A 20,846-nucleotide genomic window follows, 5' to 3' on the forward strand; every position below is an offset into this window, starting at 1 on the left:
TGGCTCTGATCTCAGAGGAAAAACACCCTCCACCTAGAAAACAAACCTAAAACATGTTGGCTAACCACAGGCTAATAATAGAAAAGAGGAGGACACAAAGGCTAATGAGTCAACTTAGAAATTACTCAAAATACAAAGGAATCCTATTTTTTATTGAAGCTAGCCACATCAGCATAGAAAGAAAGCCATCTTAGAATTTTAACTGTAAAGTAAGATAAACATTTATAAATATAACAATTCTTGCAACGGACGGAAAAAACTCAAATCACTTGTATCTATTAATGAATAGACGACAATACTGGGTTACAAACCATTTCTAAATGGAGCAGAGGTCGGCAGTGGGGTTACTTTTTCTTTTAACTTAATACTTCTGGATTTCTGTTTCTATATTTGTATTTGTCTGTTGGCAACAGCTGCATACATGATAGTAACTGGCGTGTTTCTTTTAATTAAAACCCAGATTCTTCAAACATATCCCTGAGTATACGCTTAGAAGCAAGTCATTTTGAATGCACTCAAACAGCTAGCACTGCTTTGGGCTATAAACTGGTGCTATATATCACCAGGTCAGGACACAAAAAAATTTGAGCTGTAGCCTTCAGCCAGTGGCCTGCTCCAACCTGTGGAGATGGATGTAAATTTAAAAAGGAAGACTGGGTTGAACACTAAAATCATCCAATGGTTTTACTTGTGTCGAATTACCTCTGATCATAGATAGTTTTGACTAAAAATGTAAATGTTATCAATGACTAAGCATGCTGACTCTCTTGCTGTTGCTTTTTCAGGGTGTGGCTTTGGGAATTTCTGTGTAGCCTTCACTATGACCCATGACACACTGCATGCACACTGAAGACCATTTATTATTAATTTACTCATTTATTTGGCTGTTAACGTTACCCCCCACTCCATTGTATTGAGCTTGGTGTCATAAACCAAATGTAAACGCCTGGGGTGAGGCTGGGAACAGAAGTCTTAGAGTAAGAACTGTACAAAACACAGCCTTTACTTCCTGCTGCTGAAAGCCAAGATTAAGTCACAACCTTTGGTCAAGTGTTGATTCACAAAAGCACAATGATGAGTGGCAGCAAAGCAAACAAAACGACAATGACATAAGTTAAGGCAATCACTCAAAGCAACTTCTGAACAGGTGAGTGGCAGGTCTGGGTGTGGTGATAAACTGCAGAGTTACACTCTCTGGGAGGTTAACAATATAATATAATTAATTTAATAAACAAAGTGTATGAATTAATTATGAGAATTTAAAAAAATCTAAGTCTACATGAATAACATTCATTGCACCAACTAAGGCTTACAGTCATTGTGTTTGGTTTGGCTTGTGAGCATGTTTCTCTTTCCCTGCCTCGTGATATGAACATTCTTTGATAAGTGTGCGAGAGCTCTGACGGTGGTCACTCTGCAATTACAACTCCCAAACTCACACACAATCACCAAACATCCTCTTCCCACCCCAGTGAGAAAACCACAACCAACAAGCTGATTATCAAACGAAACGTCAATTCCGATCCTCGTGTGCAAAGCGAGAGAACAAATGAGATTCTTGCATCGCTCAAATTCAATTCGCCGTTGTGGTTGACTTCATTGTTGTGAAGGAATTCCAGAGAGAAATAAACAGATGGGAGGTTTAAGAAATGAAATCCACGAACGGCAAATTTCATGCAACAGTAATGCATATAAAGTACGATATCTCCAGGGTGATTGTTGATATTAACACTCAGGTAACTAGCCTTTAAAGTTAATCTAATAATTGAAAAGGAACAATCATCAATACATTTCTGAACAGTAACTACAAAAACAGTGTGTGTATGTAAATGTGTGTGTGTGTAGGGGTGTGTGTGTGTGTATGTAAAACAGAAAAGGCCAAGAGGGGGCGGGGCTATGTGGAGACAGGAAAGCAATGGCGCGCAAAAACAAACAAACAAGGCCTAAGCAGCGGTAATTAAGTCCTCATTAGTCCTTGTTACGTACAGGAACGCAGCAGAGCGGCAGACAACGCTGTCATTTTGGACTAACTGCGGCCAAAGCCTGGACCTGGTATACCCCTGCTCTATGTGATAGAGGGCGTTTACCCACAAACCTCCAGTGTTTCCACCTCAACTGGCACATACAGGGCGATGAGTGTTCTGGATCCATTTTGACGTGCGGGAAGAGCAGGAGGAGGACCCCTCTGCCAATAGCAACAGGGCTTCTGAAGTGCGTTTGGGGCTCTTGGTTGTCAGATTGTGCGGCAATGTAGGTTATCAAAGAGAAGCGTGAGGCTGGCGGTGCCATGCATGCTTTCATCTAGTTTCAGGGAATTATGACAGGTGGCTTGACCAAGGACAAAAAGTTGGACAGGAGCAAGTTGGATTCTTTGGGAGGCAAAAAAAGGAAGCAGAGTTGGCCTAAAAAATGATGGACATTTATGCATAAACTGAAAAACAGTGGGCAACAGATCGCAAAAAAACTCAATCCTGCAGGTGAAACAGGGATGAGGTGAAGCAGGCAATGATAAGACACACAAAAGTCAACACAAACTCAGTGAGGAGAAGGAACAAGGCCTGTACTTAGTTCTTTTATTTCCCGCTCCCCACAGGCACGCACAGTCTCATTTACCTGCTCTGTAACTGCATACACCTGACCCAACATACCAGTTTAACATCCAATAAGCAGGTTGCACGCACACACACGCCCTAACTTGGCCCTGCTGCACCTTTCGACAGATCCTCCACTACTAGTTTGACTCAGAATTGGAGGAAAAAAGACAAGTCAACAGACTTTTGATCAGCAGTTTCTAAATGAGCAACACAACAACCGTACCACACAACGGATAAAAACATGCACAGGATGCCTTGAAGGGAAGAAAACAGACGGAACATGCAGCCAGGCAAACGCACCATAAAAATATAATTTGGGAATGCATTTTCAGCACACATCATCCACTCCTCTATTTTCTTAGGCAACAGGACAATTCATTGTTGTGCATAAAAAATAACCAGTGATTCAATCAAATTGATCCCTGATGCCTCAGCTAAACACACAGAGTCACTTCATACAGGGGAAGGTCTTGGCACCTGTTGCATTTGAACAACAGAGCCTCAGTACCTGGGAAACCAGATAACAACGGCTGTTAAGAGCTCTCCGAGGCCCAGGCTGTGTCAACAATGCCCCCCTCCTTTTGCTGTCTGGGCACACACTTGTATGCACATGCTGAGACGCACCCACACACATTCACATATGCATGCATATTCATGAAATGATTTGCACTTACTAATGCAGAGATACCATGGATGGATCATGTTTTATTTGTTAAATTGCATCGTTCAAATACAATGCAGCTTTTGGAAGCCACCTGCACAATTAACGCTACTAGATGCATGCAGGTAAAAAGTCAAGGGCTGTCTTTTTTGCCAAAGTTTGAGGTGGGTTATGTAAGGATATTTTTCACATGTTCCACTTTTGATTTCCTGGGGAAATTGGGAAGTTTATCCCTTTTTATAATGCTGGTATAAAGTTTTCCCTTACATATTTGATACTGCAGTTGAAGTTGCAAATCCATCTAAAAGCCATCCATCTGACTGAATTATGACCGTGGGGTGTAAACAGATCCAGTCAGAGTCTGAGCCCTCCTCCATTATCCTCTACAGCTCCATTCCCAGACACACCCTTCAACTCTCTCTCTATTGCACACTCAAACACGCACGCACACACAGTGGACACTGTAAGAGCCTTACAAACGTGTATTTTCAGGTGTACTTCAAAGTTAGAAAACAGCAAAAAAAAAAAATCTTCTTAAACCAATCTAGCTCTATAGGTTGTGTAAATCCTGCTCAACACGTTTTAAGTGTTGAAAATGTCAAAGTGCTCCTCAACCGACCGCACATTACCTTTTAGTGCCAACCAGGAACACATCTAAACACACCCACTACTGCAGTCAAATATCAATGCAAATATGACGCACAGCCACATACAAATACACACACGCCAATCAATCCACGAGAAGTTCATGATGCAAATATATTATGCAAAAAATATGACATGCAGAGTTCTTAATAGGGAAGTCAGGCAAGTGCCTTTAAAACATTTTTGGACATGAGACATCATGACTTTAAGACTCAAGACTATGTTCAAGCTCCAAAAGCTCAGAATACAACTCCCAGAATGCAACTTGATAGCGTCTTTCAATAGAAACTATCAAGTTGCCGCCTAAATGCCAACATGTTTGAAACCCCACACCGCCGGTTTGTGAGGAAGGATACAAATGCATCTTTCAAGCCCAAACTCAGGTAATACTGATGACATCATGATGACATCACCATGGTTTCTTTTCAGAAATTACACATTACACCATCATTTTCTCTGTGAGAAGTCAAATGAGTATAAACGGCATGTGGTGTCAGAATAATTGGAAAACATTAGTTACAAACATTAGAACAACCAGTGGGAGAGTGTTTTCCATCATACTACTAACAATTCCCCCCCCCCCCCCCCCCCCCCCCAGTGACTTTGTTTCCTCACCTGGAAAATGAGCACTTTAAAGTGGTTCCTCTTCAGCAGGTGGGTATGGTTTGCCTCCAGCTTCTTCACCTGGACAGCCTGTTTGTCCATGCGCTCCCGCACTTCCTTCAGGTTCCCACTCACTTTGCGGGAGCGCTCGAGCAGCTTGCTGACGCTGTTGGAGGTGCTGATGTGGGTCTTGGACAGTCGGGTCACGTCACCTTGCACGACTTTCACGGCGCCCTCCAGGTCGGCCTGCCGCTGCTCCATGCGCTGCTGGTTCTCCTGCACGGCCTCCAGCATGTTCACCAGCTTGTCCAGCAGCGCCACCACGGTGATGGCGCTCACCTGGCCGCGGTCGATGGGGCTTCCTGGCACAACAGCAGTCGGGCTGGTGGGACTTTTGAAGCCCAGTCGGGAGAGGGTGCTGGTCGGGGTCGGGGAGGCCGGCGCGGAGGACGGGGTATGGCTTGGAATGAGGAGCTCCGTGTTTTCGGTCTGCAGCTGTGGGATGGTGTGGGTGCTGCCGGTGACGCTGCTCTTCTCGGCGTTGGACGCGTCTTCTTCCATGGTTCACAGGTGGTCAAATGTCCCGCTTTGTTGGGTTAACTAAAAACACAGAGATGAAGTTGTGTTTCTTCAATCTCTTTGATGCTGCTGCCACTTGCTCCAGCTCAGATCTGAAGACAGGCTGTTTTACTTCTTTAACTTGCTTCAGCATCCACGCCCCTTTCTGTCTTTTCCTATCCACACACACACGCAGGCACAAACACGCTGTGAACTTTCAAAACACCTCCCCTGCAAGCCAAAGGGAGGGGCCAGGTTGCTGTGGAAACCGGGCAGGCCTGGCCCTATTGACAGAATAGAGGTAGAGTTGTGTGTTCGAGTGTGTGTGTTCTTCCTTGTGTGCGTGTGTTTTCATGTAACTGCCAACCATTCTACTTTGTGCATGCCTGGCTGCATTTGTAAAATATGTGTGAAGGCTTCTTTTGTTTACTGCACTTTCTGCTGTGTTTTTGTATTGTTTGTGAAAACAATAATAAATTCCATAACTACTTTCCAAATCAGTGTGACAGTGTTTTTTATGTGTTACAGGAACATAACTGAATTGTTTCCACTGCTGAGATAATATATATTTCCTTATGTGGTATGTATGTGTTGAACTGACCCTATTATTTGTGAGTGTTTTTGCAGGGCTTGTGATCGCCCCTTTCCTCTCCCCTCTTGTTTTAGTGCTCCATGTCATGGCATGGGGCACAGAGACATGGAAATGTGGAAATCCCTGTTTCAACAATGAGCTCATCTGCACCCTGGCATATTGCCCCGCCTCCCTGCCGCTCTCTCTCAATCTTTCTCTTTGTCACTATCGCTGTCAATATTTAATTTCTTGTAACACAATCTCTCATTCAATGTACCATGCATTAAAATAGGCTCAAATATGTGGAAATATGTTGGGGGAAAAGAAGGACTGGATGTCTGTACATGTTCATAGAGGGAGGGAATATTCTGTTTATATCTTTGTTATAAATTCCAATGTAGAGAACCTACTGTATGAGAACTATGAAAAGAATTTGTTCCACCACTGCAGACTGGGGAAAATATTCAAGCCCGCTGAGTTTTATTGGATTTTGCCTGATATGGTGAAGCTTGGTCAGCTTCCATCTCATCTAAAATCAATACCAAGTACTCACACCCTTACATTGAGATTATAAACTTCCTGCTACCATTGTGTACACACAGACAAGTCACACCTAAGAAAAACAGCCAAATCGATTGCCACAGTTTAGAGTCCTCTTCAGGTCCAAACCCACCAATGTCTTTTAAACTGCGTGGTGGTTCCAGTGATTTTTTTTATTTTTAGCCTGTTTGTGCCTTCATGGGTTGACAGTGGACCGAGAGGGTACATTTACCGTCCTGTTTTTTGTAGCTCAATTTAAAGTTCTGCAGAATAACAGGATTAGTTTTCTGATTTTGGTAATACATTTTTAACTCAGTTCTCGGTACAATGTAAGACTTTATATTTACGCTACGTGTCTTTCGAAAGATTGAAAATAACAAAAGATCATAGCGAACAGAAAACAATGCACAAGTTTAATTACGTGCACCGAGATCGCAGCAGTCTGTGGTTGTGCACCAATCACAGGGTATGTATAGCTCAACACTCCCTATGGATAGTCTCAAACAGTGAGCTTCAACATGTGTGAACAACCAACTGAGGAACTTTCAGAGGTAGTTTGCTTAAAACTCTCTATAAATTTTAAGGAATACCTTTTATGTGAAGACAGCTTCGGACACCAATCACCCTGTTGTGGAGTTCACAATGCAACAGTTCACAGACTGGGATGGTGGATCTTTGTTCCAGCGCAGCAGCGGAAACTGGATGTAAAACGAGCTGACGTGACATCGTTTGTGTTGGTAACCTCACATTTTTCATAATAGCTACAAGTTAGCATATTTGGACAAGACGGAATGGCTAACTCATTTACCAAAGTTATACAGTCTGAAATCCAAAATGTTCTGTTTATTGTTTTTGTTTGATATTAATGTCTAATTAATGGTTATTTCAACACAGGGCATGCATCTAGGTTTTTACACTTCTACTTACAATTACTAATGCAATACAACATACTGAGGTGTAATAATGTGGAATGGTCTCAAAGCAGCCTAATAATGCATACCATTCAGCCTGTATGATTTTAGTTTGGTGTTCTGCACTACTTCAAGTGTCCACTCAAGGAACTGCAGGGATGGGCACTTTTATCTCCAGAGGACCCGACAGTGTTTTCTGGTCATATTTATACCCTATTGTAACTCCTATTATTGATACTTTGGTTTTATAATTTCAACAAGAATTTGTTGTACTGGCAAAAGTTGTACTGGCTGTTTACCTCTGTTTCTGTTCTTTGTGCTAAGCTAGGCTAACTGCCCGTGGGGTCCTCCCTATGATCCCTCAGACCTATGCGACCAAAGTTTAATGCAAAAATCATGCAAATTATTTGCTCAGGTTGAAAAATGTCAGCTCGACTGAATAAGCAGGTGGCACAAATGAGGCAAGTGATGTGAGGGATCATAGGGTTGAGGTAACATAGGTAACAGACACGCTCCCCTGTCTGTGGAGGTAACAGATTTGTCTGTCAGGAAACCAATGCAATGTATTACCCCAGATTACTATCTATTCTGTGAATAAAAAGAAACTGGTGATTGTGTCTATGAAAATAAAAGCCACGCAATCACTGCTTTCACCAGCTTTACATATCAAAAGTGCTTGTGACACATTTCTCCCATGTCAACATCCAACACTAGCACCTCTTCTTGAGGTTACTCGCTCTTAAAGCTTCAAAGTTGCCACAGTAGAATGGAAGTGCTAAACACACACACTAAACAAATTTCCTTCCTCCTCTGACTGAAAACATCAGTGTTTCTGTCCCCTCTCTCTCTCTCTGCTGCTTCTCCTTGGAAACATACACATTGTCAACATAAAAGTGTGACCTCTCGTTCCAAGCTCTTGAACTCTGACTTTTTCCCACTTTCACCCATGGGATAAAAGTAGAGGGAATGACGCTCCCATCCTGTCATTCTTGCAGCTGTCCCTGTGCTTTCCTTCCCACCCGTTCATCTCTTCTTCATGCTTCCCTTTTTGGTAACTTATCTTCTGCTTTCCTGGATTCTTCACGAATGTACAGTATGTGGAACTTTTCACATAATTCCAGTGATGTCTCCAGGAATGTTGTCTTTTCACCTCATGTATTTATAACATTAAATATTTATTTAAGGGCCATTTTGCTAGTATTCTTCCTAAAGTTACATGTAGTTTAGAAAATGAAGTCATGCACATGCTGCTCATGAATCAATTGGTTAAAAAAAAAAAGCTGGTGAAGGGAGCTGGGAGACATTGATATGCCCCTTAGAGGTCAAGATATGCAAGTGCATGACCGAACTGACGGTTGAGTGAGTTTTGGACCATATAGAGGAGGGCAATACAAAAGAAGAGTTTTGTTTACTTATTATAATGGAGATTATGAATCACTGTCTGCAATTATTTAACTTTCTCTTTTTATTGGCAGTTACAGTCACTATTTCACTTTGAAAACAACTATAAACAATCTGCAAACGTATCTTTAGAACGAGAACAATTCAAGCTGTGACAGCAGAAACAGCACTCATCATATTCCTTTAATTCAACAAACATGCTGCAGCAAGCCACTGAATGATTGATCTTTGTGTCCTGGTTACCTTCCTGGAGTTGCTTCATATTCTTTAACATGGGGTGTGGTACGTAACCATTGGCTTTTGGCAAATTACCTGGCTGGTTTCTTTGTATTTAACCACACAGTCACATGCAATGGAAGACTATCTTAAATTCATTTGCATGGAAATAAGGCCTTTATGTTACTTTTTAATCTAAAGCTGTGTTCACATATCCTGGAAATATCTAAATAAATTCAAGAGGACTGTGCTAAATACTTTCCTGACTTGCCTGTTTACATGCAACTCACAGACTATCCCTGACAGAGGTATGATGGGACGAAAAATAAATGAACAAAGCAACAAACTTCGCTATACGATGCTGTGCGTTTGTGTTGACGCACATATCTCAGGAGTTTTCTTGGAGTTCTCTGAACAAGACCAAAAACTCCTAAACTTTTTTGGGTGCAGCTCCTTGTGTGAACACAAACAGCCATCATTTTCACTTGGACTTTACACCGAGTTTCACCTGCCAGCGCCCTAAGGTTCTTATCCTGCAGAAGGTCTAAGTGAGCTGATGTGAGAACAGCAGCAGGTTATAATCCCGAGAATTCCCCTCCAGGGAGTGGGAGGGGATGGTGACGTAAATTCTCGAGAAACTTTCAGGAGTTCTATGAGAAAACAGCTCAACATGTTTGTTAGTTATGTTCCCTGAAGAAGTGTTTTACATATAAAGAGGTGAAGAACACGGTTTACCTTAGAAGTCGGGCAGGGACAACTCTTTAGTCTACACCCTTAAAAACACACACATTTAATTATTTTTACAAAGAAGGTTTCTCAGACATGTTTCACCTTTAAACTTCCACCAGTCCTGCCAACTGCATCCACTGGTGTAAGAAAACGGTGATATAGTCCAGGCCATGTTTGTCTAAGTGTCTGATGCAGAGACAAGAATGTAACCAGAACACCTTGAGACAGACTGCAGAAAAAAATGTTTTTAAATAGTAGACAAAAAAGGCTAAAAGATGTGTTCATAAAAATGATTTTCTGTTATGAAGTTATGAGTCCCCAATATGTTGCATCATTTCTGTATAGTGTTTATGTGGTGCTGCTGTTCTGGCAAGGACACTCCTTCATTCTCTGCAAGGCTTAATTAAAGCTAAATATAACTTGTAGGTCAACACTAAAATAGCAAGCCTTCACTCCTTGCAAACGTTTTCTAAAGTTAGGAGGTCTGTCTTTCTGTGGGATCTCTTCATGAGGCCTGGGACTTATCAATGATCGGGAATTTATTTTGGAGCTTGTTGCTTTTATCTTAGATGATACGGTGAGTATCAGAGGAGAGAGCAGGGACTGGCATGGGGGAACGGGAACCACAGGTTGGACTTGAACCCAGGTTGCCTGCTTGGAGGACTGCAGCCTACTACATGGGGCTCGACCCAGCCGCTAGGCCATCAGGGCCTAAAATGTTTGCACACTTTTCCTTTAGGTGGACTCAGGAGGATGGTAAATGGACTTCTAGTCCCCTGACTGCTTAAAGCACTTGTACACTGCGTGTCAATCAAAAGAAACTGAACCCATTCATACACAGCCATCAACCAACCAGAGGAGCAATGTTGGACTCAGTGTGGGGATCGAACCCCCAACCTTCCTTGTTGAGGGAGGACTGGCTCTCACAGTAGTTTTAAGAAAAGTCCATGCTTAACATGCGTCATTATCCACAATCACCCAACAACACCTCTTTCCAATTGGAGGTCTATTTCAGAATCAGTAATACTTTTTTAATCTCAGGAGGATATTTGGTTGTTACGTTGCTCAAAAACACCGGACAGAAGTAAAGAAATAATTTAGACTGTAAAATAAAATAGAGATACTAAAATAAGCACCAGGTGGAATAACAAGGTAAAAAACAATATTTACAGCTACTGGTATATACAATGGTTATCCATGTGGATATTGTATTTATAGGTATACGTGTGACTGGTTTATAGACAGATTGTCCGATTGAACAGCTGCAAGATTTTCAGTCTCTCTCTCTCCGTTTTGCCAGCTCTGACCTGCACCAGTAGGCTATTGTTCTCCAGATTCAACCCCACCAACACTCCATCGTCCACCTGTAGTCTCCGACTGAGGCTTTCAGACGTCCTCTCATCGAACCTTACATTTTCTGCATGGAAAGTGAAACAGCGACGAGTGATGAGGTCATAACCTCCACAACACAAAACTATTTTCTTCTGCGCAATAAACATTTCAAACTAATAAAATCGGGAGTTGTAGGAATGAACTGAACGGATGCAGTTTTGCTTTCGTGTAGTCTTTATATGAAGTTGATTTATCCAAATGGTGCTGGTCATGCCTTCTTGACTTTGCAAGGAAAAATGACATGAGACTGTTTTGAATTGGTTTCATTTGTTTCTCTGTTGACTCCGGTTTTTATCTACGTGAGACAAACCAACAAGCTTCTCTGATCAGTGTTTAAAAGGAACCCCTAATGTTTGTGATTAACATCAACTGCCCCACACAGGTGGTCATACCTGTGATGATACGACGGATGCCCGGCAGTGTTTGATTTGTTTAACCGGCTCAAACTGGATGTCTGGCCGCACAGTGGGAAGGAAGGAAGCAATGGTACCTTTTTGTCGCTAAATCAAAGGCCCCAACTGAGGGGAAAATGGCATGCTGGGACCAAAACAGATGGCGATGGATCTTTAAATGACCCTTTTTCACAGACCAGCGTGTGTCAGACACACGCTCGCATAAGTTTGGCCTTGTACATGACTATTGGTGTGTGTGTGTCTGTGTTTGTTTTCGGTAGGTGTGCTATGATGCTATCAATTCTGTAGCTAATGGACCAATTTTGGAGGTGCTGAGCTTTACACACACAATGTCAGAATGTGAAGAACCGTGTCTCTATTTGTGTGTGCTTGTTCGTGTGAGTGGATGTTTCAGTGTGTTCAACGCCATCAATTTTCAAACCAATGGGCCAATCATTTCCTGCCAAAAGAGTGGAAGCTCATTGTAAAATCAATGTGAGGGCTCTCCTGGGCAGTCAATCAGCCTGAAGGTTCACAAAGTGTGGGTTCCTGAGAGACAGACGTGCCTTCCAGCTAATCGGTTTGACTTTCAGGTTATTTCATTAATCACTTGTACTTCTCTCCACACCATTCGTGGAGGTATTTTTTTTTATGCAGGCGATGTACCTGATCAACATGTGAAAGCAAGTCTTCAAGTACAAACATGTTTTCCACAGCAGCAAGGATCTAGATGAGGAGTTATGAATTTCTTAGATAAGTGTCAGATTCCAAAGCAGAGTGCCTATCTTAGGGGTTGTTAGGTGGAGAATATGCATATGTGGAAAATGTCTGTGTGCAGCATGGATTTTTCTATCCCTTTACATTTTCGTAGCCATATACAATTCAAGATAATTATAAAAAAAGTGGAAAAAAGGACAAATCAGAAGTCAAGGTGGGAAATTCCTCTAGAGCAATAAAATACATCCAAAGGAAGGAATGACGTGCAACATGAGATCTCTGCTCATGTCTAGTGCACAAATAAAGCCATTCATAATATATCATTTAAAAACAAAAACTATTGGAAGGTTACATTGAGTGTATATAAAGATGAAAAACAGGTCTACACCAAGTGGTGACCTCCGGTTTAGAAAAGTGAAGCCAATATTTAGGTGTTACATACTGCAGTTTGCAGCGTCTGCTTAAAGCTGACTGCACAAGAAGCCAAAGCCACATACATACCATATTTTAAAAAAAACGACCTTTTAGAGCACTTTTACCGCCTGGTTAAAAATAAAACTACATTAGTTTGATTAGTTTAGTTTCGGTACTGTGGTCCATTAGATTGCATCATAACACGCACAGAAAACAAACACTCCAATAGCAACGTACAAGGCCGCCTTTAAACCAGCGTGTGTCTAATACGCGCTGGTCTGTGAGGACAAAGGTCATTTAAAGATCCATCACCATCTGTTTGATCTCAGGATGCCATTTTCCCTTACATTTCCCTTACATTATTTTTGATAACTCAACCACTTTGATTTTTATAAAGGACAAGCATTATACACAATAAGGAGCGTATCTGACCTGACGGTGTGTCAAGAGGCTTAAAACCTCACACCTTCTGCTGACCAAAAAATATGTTACACTTACTGATTAACATGGTAGAGATTCCCCAGGTCAGCGACAGGAGAACAGCTTCTTGTGTTACTCTGTGGCAGACAAAAAGGCAACATTAATTCCCAAGATCTTCCTTAGGTGAAATGTGTCAGGAAACAGAAACTGTTCTCGAGTGTATGACAATCAGCAGAAATCATCGTCACCAATTGAACAACCAAAAACAGGGACAATGCATATATTCACCACAAGAGGGAGACATGCCTCAGGAAGCAGAAAAACTGTAAAAAAGACATAATTTTCAAACCCTCTGTCTTTTACAATGATGCAAAAATATTTAAAACAAGTGTTTGTCCTGCCACCCATTGAAAATGAATGTTGGTTAAACATGCACCTCACAGCGGGACATTATCCCTGTCTGGCAGGAGGAGGTGGCAGGAGGTGGATGTTTTGTTGAGGCAAGCCATGACGTAAACAAAACACTGAAAAAGTCGCAGGACAAAGAAACAGACCCCCACCCGCTCACTCAGGGTGACTAAAGCTGGGTTATTTTCAAATGAACAAGCTATACTATCAACACTTTCTCCTTTTACATTTTATAAAAAGACAAACATGTAATTTAAAGTCAGAGCCAAGATATAAACCCTATTACATTCAGTTTTTCCTCCAGCTTCAACCTCTTGCACAATGCTACTAAAACAGACTGTCTAAACTTGAACAAATTAAGAGCTAAATATTGATGTGATACAGACATCACATCAAATGCTGTTTGAATGAGTGTAAGATCTTCCTCTATTGAAAGATATATGATGGGATTCTTTATATCTTACATCCTCACTGTCTGTGTATGACTGTTTTCATTAACTCTTGTTTCTTTATCGTGGCTGAAAGGGAAATCAACAGTGGGACTATCTTGCTTTCCATTAAGTGAACATTCACCACATTCCTCAACCGCAGATGAGAGCAGATACTCAGACACTCACAGAGATTTCCTTCCTACACCTCCCTGGCCTCAGGCCCACTGGATTTGAGCAGAAAGCAGCAGGAAAGGACAGGAAACAGACAGGATTACACTGACTGGGTCTGCTGGGGGCTCCACAGACACACAGATGTCTATACAAATAAGGGCGCACCTAGGACAGGAACATCAGGCTGAGTCCAGCCAGCTGACACTTTATGTTCTGTAATAAATAATTTGACTGTGATATATGTTGAGCTGTGTTAAACTTTGCTGTCACAGTCTGTGATGGGTTTGATGAAGACTCTAGGTGACATGAATATATCTTTATGTTATCAACATATTCATGAGCGAGATCTTGATCTCAAAGGGTTAATTACCTGGTTTAATAAAGGTTTTATAAAAAAATGATTCAAAACGTCAAAGTGAAGAATTGTTTAAATATTTTGTCAGAAAAAACAGAAGATAGAAAGTATGGGCTGGGGGACGAGCATATTGGAGATTCAAAGTCTTCCTAAAATGTAAAAGGAGGTCAAGAAAAGGCTGTTGCTGCAGGTGAGAGACATAAGGAAAAACAGTGAGGTTTTCTTTTAAATTTCATGACTGCTTCTATGTGTGTAAATTCACTTAGTATGAATGTGTCATTGACTGAATTTCCTTCAAAATCAACAAAGTCGGGTGGGCATCTTCAAGCTTTAGTAAATAAGTAAATAAAGCACCCCCCCCCTCCATGTCCACAGGTTCTTTAATAACAGACATTTCTCAGTCAACCAGAATGACCTGTGTTTGACCCTGGAGGCGGTTCCACATGAGAACTTCATACATGAACTCGGACCTCTCCCTTAATTAGAATAGTCTTGTGCTTTTGCAATGTGACTTTGATGTTTCCAAAACATGAAATCTTGAAGAATGTTATGCATGCTTTGCTCCCGCTCAAGGCTGCAGATAATTCATCAGCTCATTGTGTGACTGGTTTTTACACGTTTTTTATTAACGGAATGGATAAATGATGCTATACTCATGCAGAATAACAGATCTTATCACACTGGTGCATAGATGAAATGTTACAGCAGGGTAAAAAAAAAGCCCCACTCATTTCAACATGAATACTGAACAAACATTGTTTAGTATTTAATATAATTAGGTCTATGTGTAGTGTAGTCTTAACACTGCACTGTCTAACTCTTTACGTAGCCTAATAAAAAGGGAAGTTCATGTTCTTAAAAATAAGAGCAGGATACATGTGCTTCATTAAACATAATTCAATGATTGGACATTTGTGTATTGTAGGCTTTTTTTTTTGACCAGGAGAAAACTTGATGGAATTAAACATCTCTTCTGAGACTGCTGACCAAAAACAGGACACAAAAAAGTGTTGAATATTCCATCTGAAGGTTCCATCTTTATGTGCAGGAAGTAAAGTACCTAAAAATGTTTTTCACCGAAAAATCCAAAACTAGGCTACTAAATAAGGCTTATTTACTCACATCTGATCAGCGTCTAATCACCCTTCAAACAGGAGGATTGTTTGTGGAGAAAAGCCTGCCCGTGCCCTCCACGTGAGCTATTATGTGACGAGCAGAAAGCAATTATGCAAACTAACCGGAAGTCCTTATAAGAGCTTAATATAATAAAATAAAAAAAATAAAAAGGTGACGTTGTCGGCAGGATTCGAACCTGCGCGGGGAGACCCCAATGGATTTCTAGTCCATCGCCTTAACCACTCGGCCACGACAACACATATCATAATACCTTGTACAGACGGAAGAAGAATTCAACAATCAGTGAATATTGCTAAATGATACCTACTTGACATTTCCTCGTGTTTTTTTTCTGACGCCAGGAGCAGACATGCGTTGTTCAATAAAACACAGCGAGGTGGACAAATTAAGCTAGTTTTTACTGCACTTCAGAGGTTCAGTCATACCCTATAATAAATGCAAGTCCTTTAAACTAACATCAGACATAGGTGATGCAAAGAAACTTCAAAATGTCTTGTCAGCTATCGATTATGTTAGACATTGATGCGCGTTTCTTTGTGCACAGGAGTATGCAGAACTAACCGGTGGGTGCAGCCTGAAGTAAACGCGTAAACAATGATAGAAACACATTTCAAAAGGATACAAAATAACAGTGTTGGAAAAATACTTCAATTATTTTACTTGAGCAAAGTGTTCATGCTTAAAATGTGCTCATCACAAGGAAAATCATGCACGACTTTTACAGTCTTTGTGCAAGACTCACGTTTTTTTTTGTCAACTCATGTATAATGGGGAAACGTTGCCACCTAGTGGTTAAAATATACAAATGCAGTAGTTATGCTATAAATTATAGTTAGAAACGAGGAGTATTTGAGAAAAGAGTGAGACACCCGAGTTCTCCAAGCCAAGGAGTTATACTTTCTCATCTCATTAGCCTGTAGAAAACATCCTAGTGTACTAGTCCTACATGTAATACTAATCAAAATGACATTTCCCTCAGAAGGGATAAACTTCCCTGTAAAAAAGGCCTACACTATTAAGATAGTTTCTTCAAATTTGTACTTAATTGCTAAATAAATGAAAGAACATACTACCACTGATAAATACACTTAACCTGATTCAGAAACTTGATCTTTTTAAGTAGTTCTACATTTCACTGATTTTAAGAGTAGCAACCATAATGTAGGAACTTTATTTTATTTTATGTATATTTTTATGTATGTATTGTAAATTTCTCTGCTTGCGAGATGAATGAAGGATTATCGTATCGTATCTTATCGTATACTTCTTATGCAACTTAGAAATAAAATGGTCTTTAAAATGGCAAATGGCTCTGATCGTGAGATGCAACGATGCAAGAACGTGCTTTTGATGTTTTTGGTTAAACAAAGTCGACACAGCATGTTACATTTCGTGATATAAATTATTTATTTACATTTACAGAAAAATGACCCCATCAAGACAATGTAGTAATAACTATTGGAAATAGAACTCAAGATACAGAAGCTGACGTCTTGGTCACAACCGAACAGAGAGCTCTATAGTAACGTTGTGGCCTCTGTCAAAGGTCTCCTATAACACAAGGTGCAAGGCATCACGTGTAGCCCCGAAACCCCCCACCCTCCCCCCGCCCCCCTCCCGGAACTGACAACACACACCTCATTTAAAGCCATTACCCTGCGTTGCACTACCCCGATTTTTGCTTAAACCCTCTTCATCTACAAACGACAGACACCGGCTAGCCCTCCTCTACCAAAGCTCACACTTCTAATTCACACTCACACACAAACACACTCATACACACATTCACATTCTGTATCCTCAATGCCCCCCCAACACCTCATGGTTCAGTTTTTCAGGAAAAATCCCTGGCGGAAGTGACAAGGTGCTCGGAGACACACGGCAGTCGGGGGAGGTTGGCGGCGTGAGCAACGGATGACAACTGTTCCCCCACGTCTGAGTCCATCACTGACTGTTACGCCAGCTCTGTCTTTGCTGTGCCACCGTCCTCCCTGGGCGTTGTAGTTCATATTGGGAGAGAGGGGGCGAGGAGTGAAGGGAAGCGTCCTAATTTCCTGGGGTTGGCCTACAGAGGGGAACATTTAACACCACAGCGCTCCGTAACGTGGAGGGGGGACTCTTTCCCCAGTGTCTGGGCTCAGATAAGTCGAGTTGAGGCGCGCATCGTGTTTTCTGTACTGAAGTGGACATTGTTCTGCTTTTGCCGGTTGATCCTGTTGGTCCGTGGGCATTTCCTGTACAGGAACAAGAGTGAAGCAGAAACAGAAGAACCAAGTTAGTCAGGATCCTGTCACTATTGAGCCCATAAAGTTGTCTACATTTGATTCGAGCACACATACTGGATGGTTTTTATGATGGTATTTTAGTAAGAACGTGCAAGAAATCTCTGTTGGAATATCAGAAGAAAAAAAACTGAGCATTCAGACATAAAGCTTAACGATGGTAAAGCTTGTAATGAAAACAATAAAATCAGATATTAAAAGATAAATAAATCCCTTTTTTATGTCAGTCTAACAAGCCTAACATCCCTGTTGAACTGGGGAGGGGGAGGAGGATCTATTGAGTAAAGATATACCATACAAAGATGAAAAATTAATAAACAAAGACAAAAAAAGCAACCAATCAAAAGACAATAAACAAAAGAAATTAAAACTTTTTATCGCTTAAATGACAAAAAGTACAACAGAAGCAACTTAAGTGATAATAAATACACATTAGTAATAATGATAGTTAGAATGATACAAAATAAAGGTGTATGTAATGACTATGGAGTTTAATGCACAAGTTCTGGATTGAGTTTTTCAAATTGATTTATTAGCAAAGTCAAAGAATAAAGAAGGTGGACAGAACAACTGGTGAGGGAAAGGTCAAGCTTGTCTCAGGAAATCAGTGCTTTGTGTATTCCAACATATTTACGCTTTCAACAAAAAGCGGAGAAGACAATATTAAAATGATCTATTTCTCTTAATAAAAACCTGTTGGAGACCTGGCTCCAGATTGTCATGTAAAACAGAGATGATCCAATATTTGTGTGTGGCCCACTGTTTTCAAGGATGCACTCACAGCTTGCTTACAATGAGCAACCTTCACACCAAGAAGGAAGGACTGCCTGTGTGTAGCTGAGTGGCTGCATCCAAGAACATCCACGGACACAACACATGAAAGGTAATGTGTCGACCACAGAAAAATCACCGAGCCGAGTAAGTCACTGGGTTTGGATTTTGAACATGAAGTACGTCGCTTAAGATTTATTCATTAGTTTAGGAAAGTATTTGTTCACCACTTGGCTCATCACGAGCAAACATGAGCCATGAGATGTTTTGTGGACTTTGATAGTATTTGTTGAATATGTTTTCTTTGAATAAATATCAGAGCTCAGCAGGAAACTTTAATGCTCCTGTGGCTGTATTCTTTCATTCTTTATCTTCTCTCCTTACCCTCACACGCTGTCCCTTTACAGCTGCTCCTGCTTTCATTTTGTCCCTCCTCCTCCTCCTCCTCTTCCCCTCCTTTGCTCAGAGGAGCACTTTTGTCTCGGCCAAAACTCTTTTAAAATCTTTTATTAAATGTCATAAATTGCTTGGGTCAGCCGGAGGAAGGGGTGCTGCAGGCTATGTATGTACGTGCGTGCGGGTGTGTGTGTGGGCTTCTGCTGTGAATACAAAATGCCTGTTATAACACAAGGGTGTATGCTTGCCTACACAGACAACTCTGTGGGTCTGTGCTTGTAGGCACACAACTTCAGATGTGTGTGTGTCCACAGAGGGAGTGACTTTTTTTCTGGTGCAAGCAAGGTGACCTTTCAGCTGTTTCCTCCAGGCTCTACAAACCCCCTTGTGACTCCCAAACACACACACACACACACACACACACAGACACACACACACACACACACACACACACACACACACACACACACACACACACACACACACACACACACACACACACACACACAAAATGGAAAATACAGCTCCAAGGCTCATTAGTAAAGCTGTGTTTGAATTTGTGCCTACTGTATGTGTGTGTGTGTGTGTGTGTGTGTGTGTGTGTGTGTTAGTTCATTACTCACCTGGTAATGCAAAGCACCACCACACAGATGATGACAACCTGGAGGGCTCCGATGATGGAGGCGATGAGGACGTAGTGCAGTTTTCCAGAGCCTGGCACCACATAGAGCACGTTGTACTCTTTGATGTCACACTGGGGGCCTCTGAATCCCGAGTGACAGCTGCAGACACACACACACACACACACACACACACACACACACACACACACGAGGAGAAAGACAGAGAAAGTGAGTCACTTCTAAAACAGGTTAATAACACGACTGTCTAATTGAGACGTCAGCACCTGTTTTGCAAAAGGCATTGTGGTGTAACAATGCATCGTGTGGCAGTGCAGAGACTGTGCTTTTCTTTGTTGTGACTGCTCAGATGGACATGCCTGATAAGACTGCAGTGGGAGAGAGGGAGAGAGAGAGAGAGAGAGAGAGAGAGAGAGAGAGAGAGAGACAGAGAGAGAGAGAGAGAGAGAGAGAGAGAGACAGAGAGAGAGAGAGAGAGAGAGAGAGACAGAGAGAGAGAGAGAGAGAGAGAGAGAGAGAGAGACAGAGAGAGAGAGAGAGAGAGAGCGTATTCACACTCGGCGGCTACATTTTCATCATTTTCTCTTTGTTTTGCTGCTGTCCACACTCAGGCTGGGATTCTAGCTGTGTGTTGATGTGTGCCTGCTCAAAAAATGTAACACAGGGGCTACAAAAGAAATGGAGATGCGACATGGAAACTGTGAGAGGTGTGGTTGTGACAAAATATGTCTCCCTCTGCAAGGACACATAAAAGCATTTTCAGATTTTTACAGCAATCTGCAATCTGCCACCATTTCTCTGTGGCGTCCAAAACCTCAAATCAAAGATGAAAAGTACCAATTTCTAACCTTTCAGGAACACAGACGACATAGTTGTTGGACAGGGAAATAAGAAAACTTGGATGGTTTGTCAAGGCCGCAGAATTAATTATGACATTAAGACTATGGAACAGTTGTTTTCACGTATACGGTTTGTTTTGTGTTTAATTATTTAAAATATTGGTTTAAACTCTCAAATGTTGGCTGTGTTGCAGAAACATTGCGAAGACATCCTAATGCAGCAGAGTTCACAGATTCAGTGGGTAAATCACATTTGTTACAGGGCTGTATCAACCCCTTAATAGATGTTGGTCGTGACTGACAGCGTTGTTGTTTACTGACTGACCGATCTTTGAAAAAAAATAGCCTGGGAAACATATCATTTAAAGCCTGCGAGCACCCACACAGGTGATGATTAGCACTCTTCTCGGGAATATATGGGTGTGTTCAGGTTTGTTTGACTGACAGCTCCACCGACCAGTTCATTTTGAAGCAACCATTTGAATGTTTAGCCTCCATGTCATGAATCTGATTTGGGCAGGTAAGGAACTCTGTAGAAGCTCGTAAGGGCTTCGTTCCCACCTCGCACAGTTTTGTTTTCTACTTAACTTGTGCTAAACAACAATCTAAACCAAACTAATTTGCAACGGAGGATCGAATGACCGTTTAATA

At 41.4% G+C, this 20,846-nt stretch overlaps 2 protein-coding genes across 5 annotated transcripts in view; both read right to left on the reverse strand.

Annotated features, from left to right (window-relative positions):
- cavin2a (caveolae associated protein 2a) overlaps positions 1 to 15,332 on the reverse strand; it is a 28,510-nt gene extending 13,178 nt beyond the window's left edge. Inside the window, exons 1-3 of one of the 2 annotated variants that reach the window (XM_079358198.1) lie at positions 15,252 to 15,332; positions 12,843 to 12,901; positions 4,516 to 5,103 (exon numbers count right to left, since the gene is read on the reverse strand). In XM_079358198.1, coding sequence (XP_079214324.1) covers positions 4,516 to 5,064 — 549 coding nt within the window. In that variant the 5' untranslated portion in view covers positions 5,065 to 5,103; positions 12,843 to 12,901; positions 15,252 to 15,332. Of the gene's footprint in view, positions 1 to 4,515; positions 5,445 to 12,842; positions 12,902 to 15,251 lie in introns of those variants that run through there. The other variant, XM_079358197.1, reaches the window with a different exon arrangement.
- Positions 15,333 to 16,655: 1,323 nt separating this feature from the next.
- tmeff2a (transmembrane protein with EGF-like and two follistatin-like domains 2a) overlaps positions 16,656 to 20,846 on the reverse strand; it is a 167,958-nt gene continuing 163,767 nt past the window's right edge. For all 3 annotated transcript variants that reach the window (XM_079358201.1, XM_079358200.1, XM_079358199.1), the window contains exons 9-10: positions 19,339 to 19,497; positions 16,656 to 17,500 (exon numbers count right to left, since the gene is read on the reverse strand). In XM_079358201.1, coding sequence (XP_079214327.1) covers positions 17,404 to 17,500; positions 19,339 to 19,497 — 256 coding nt within the window. In that variant the 3' untranslated portion in view covers positions 16,656 to 17,403. The remainder of the gene's footprint in view (positions 17,501 to 19,338; positions 19,498 to 20,846) is intronic.

Source organism: Symphodus melops (genome assembly GCF_947650265.1).
Source record: "Symphodus melops genome assembly, chromosome: 12".
Classification (NCBI taxonomy): domain Eukaryota; kingdom Metazoa; phylum Chordata; class Actinopteri; order Labriformes; family Labridae; genus Symphodus; species Symphodus melops.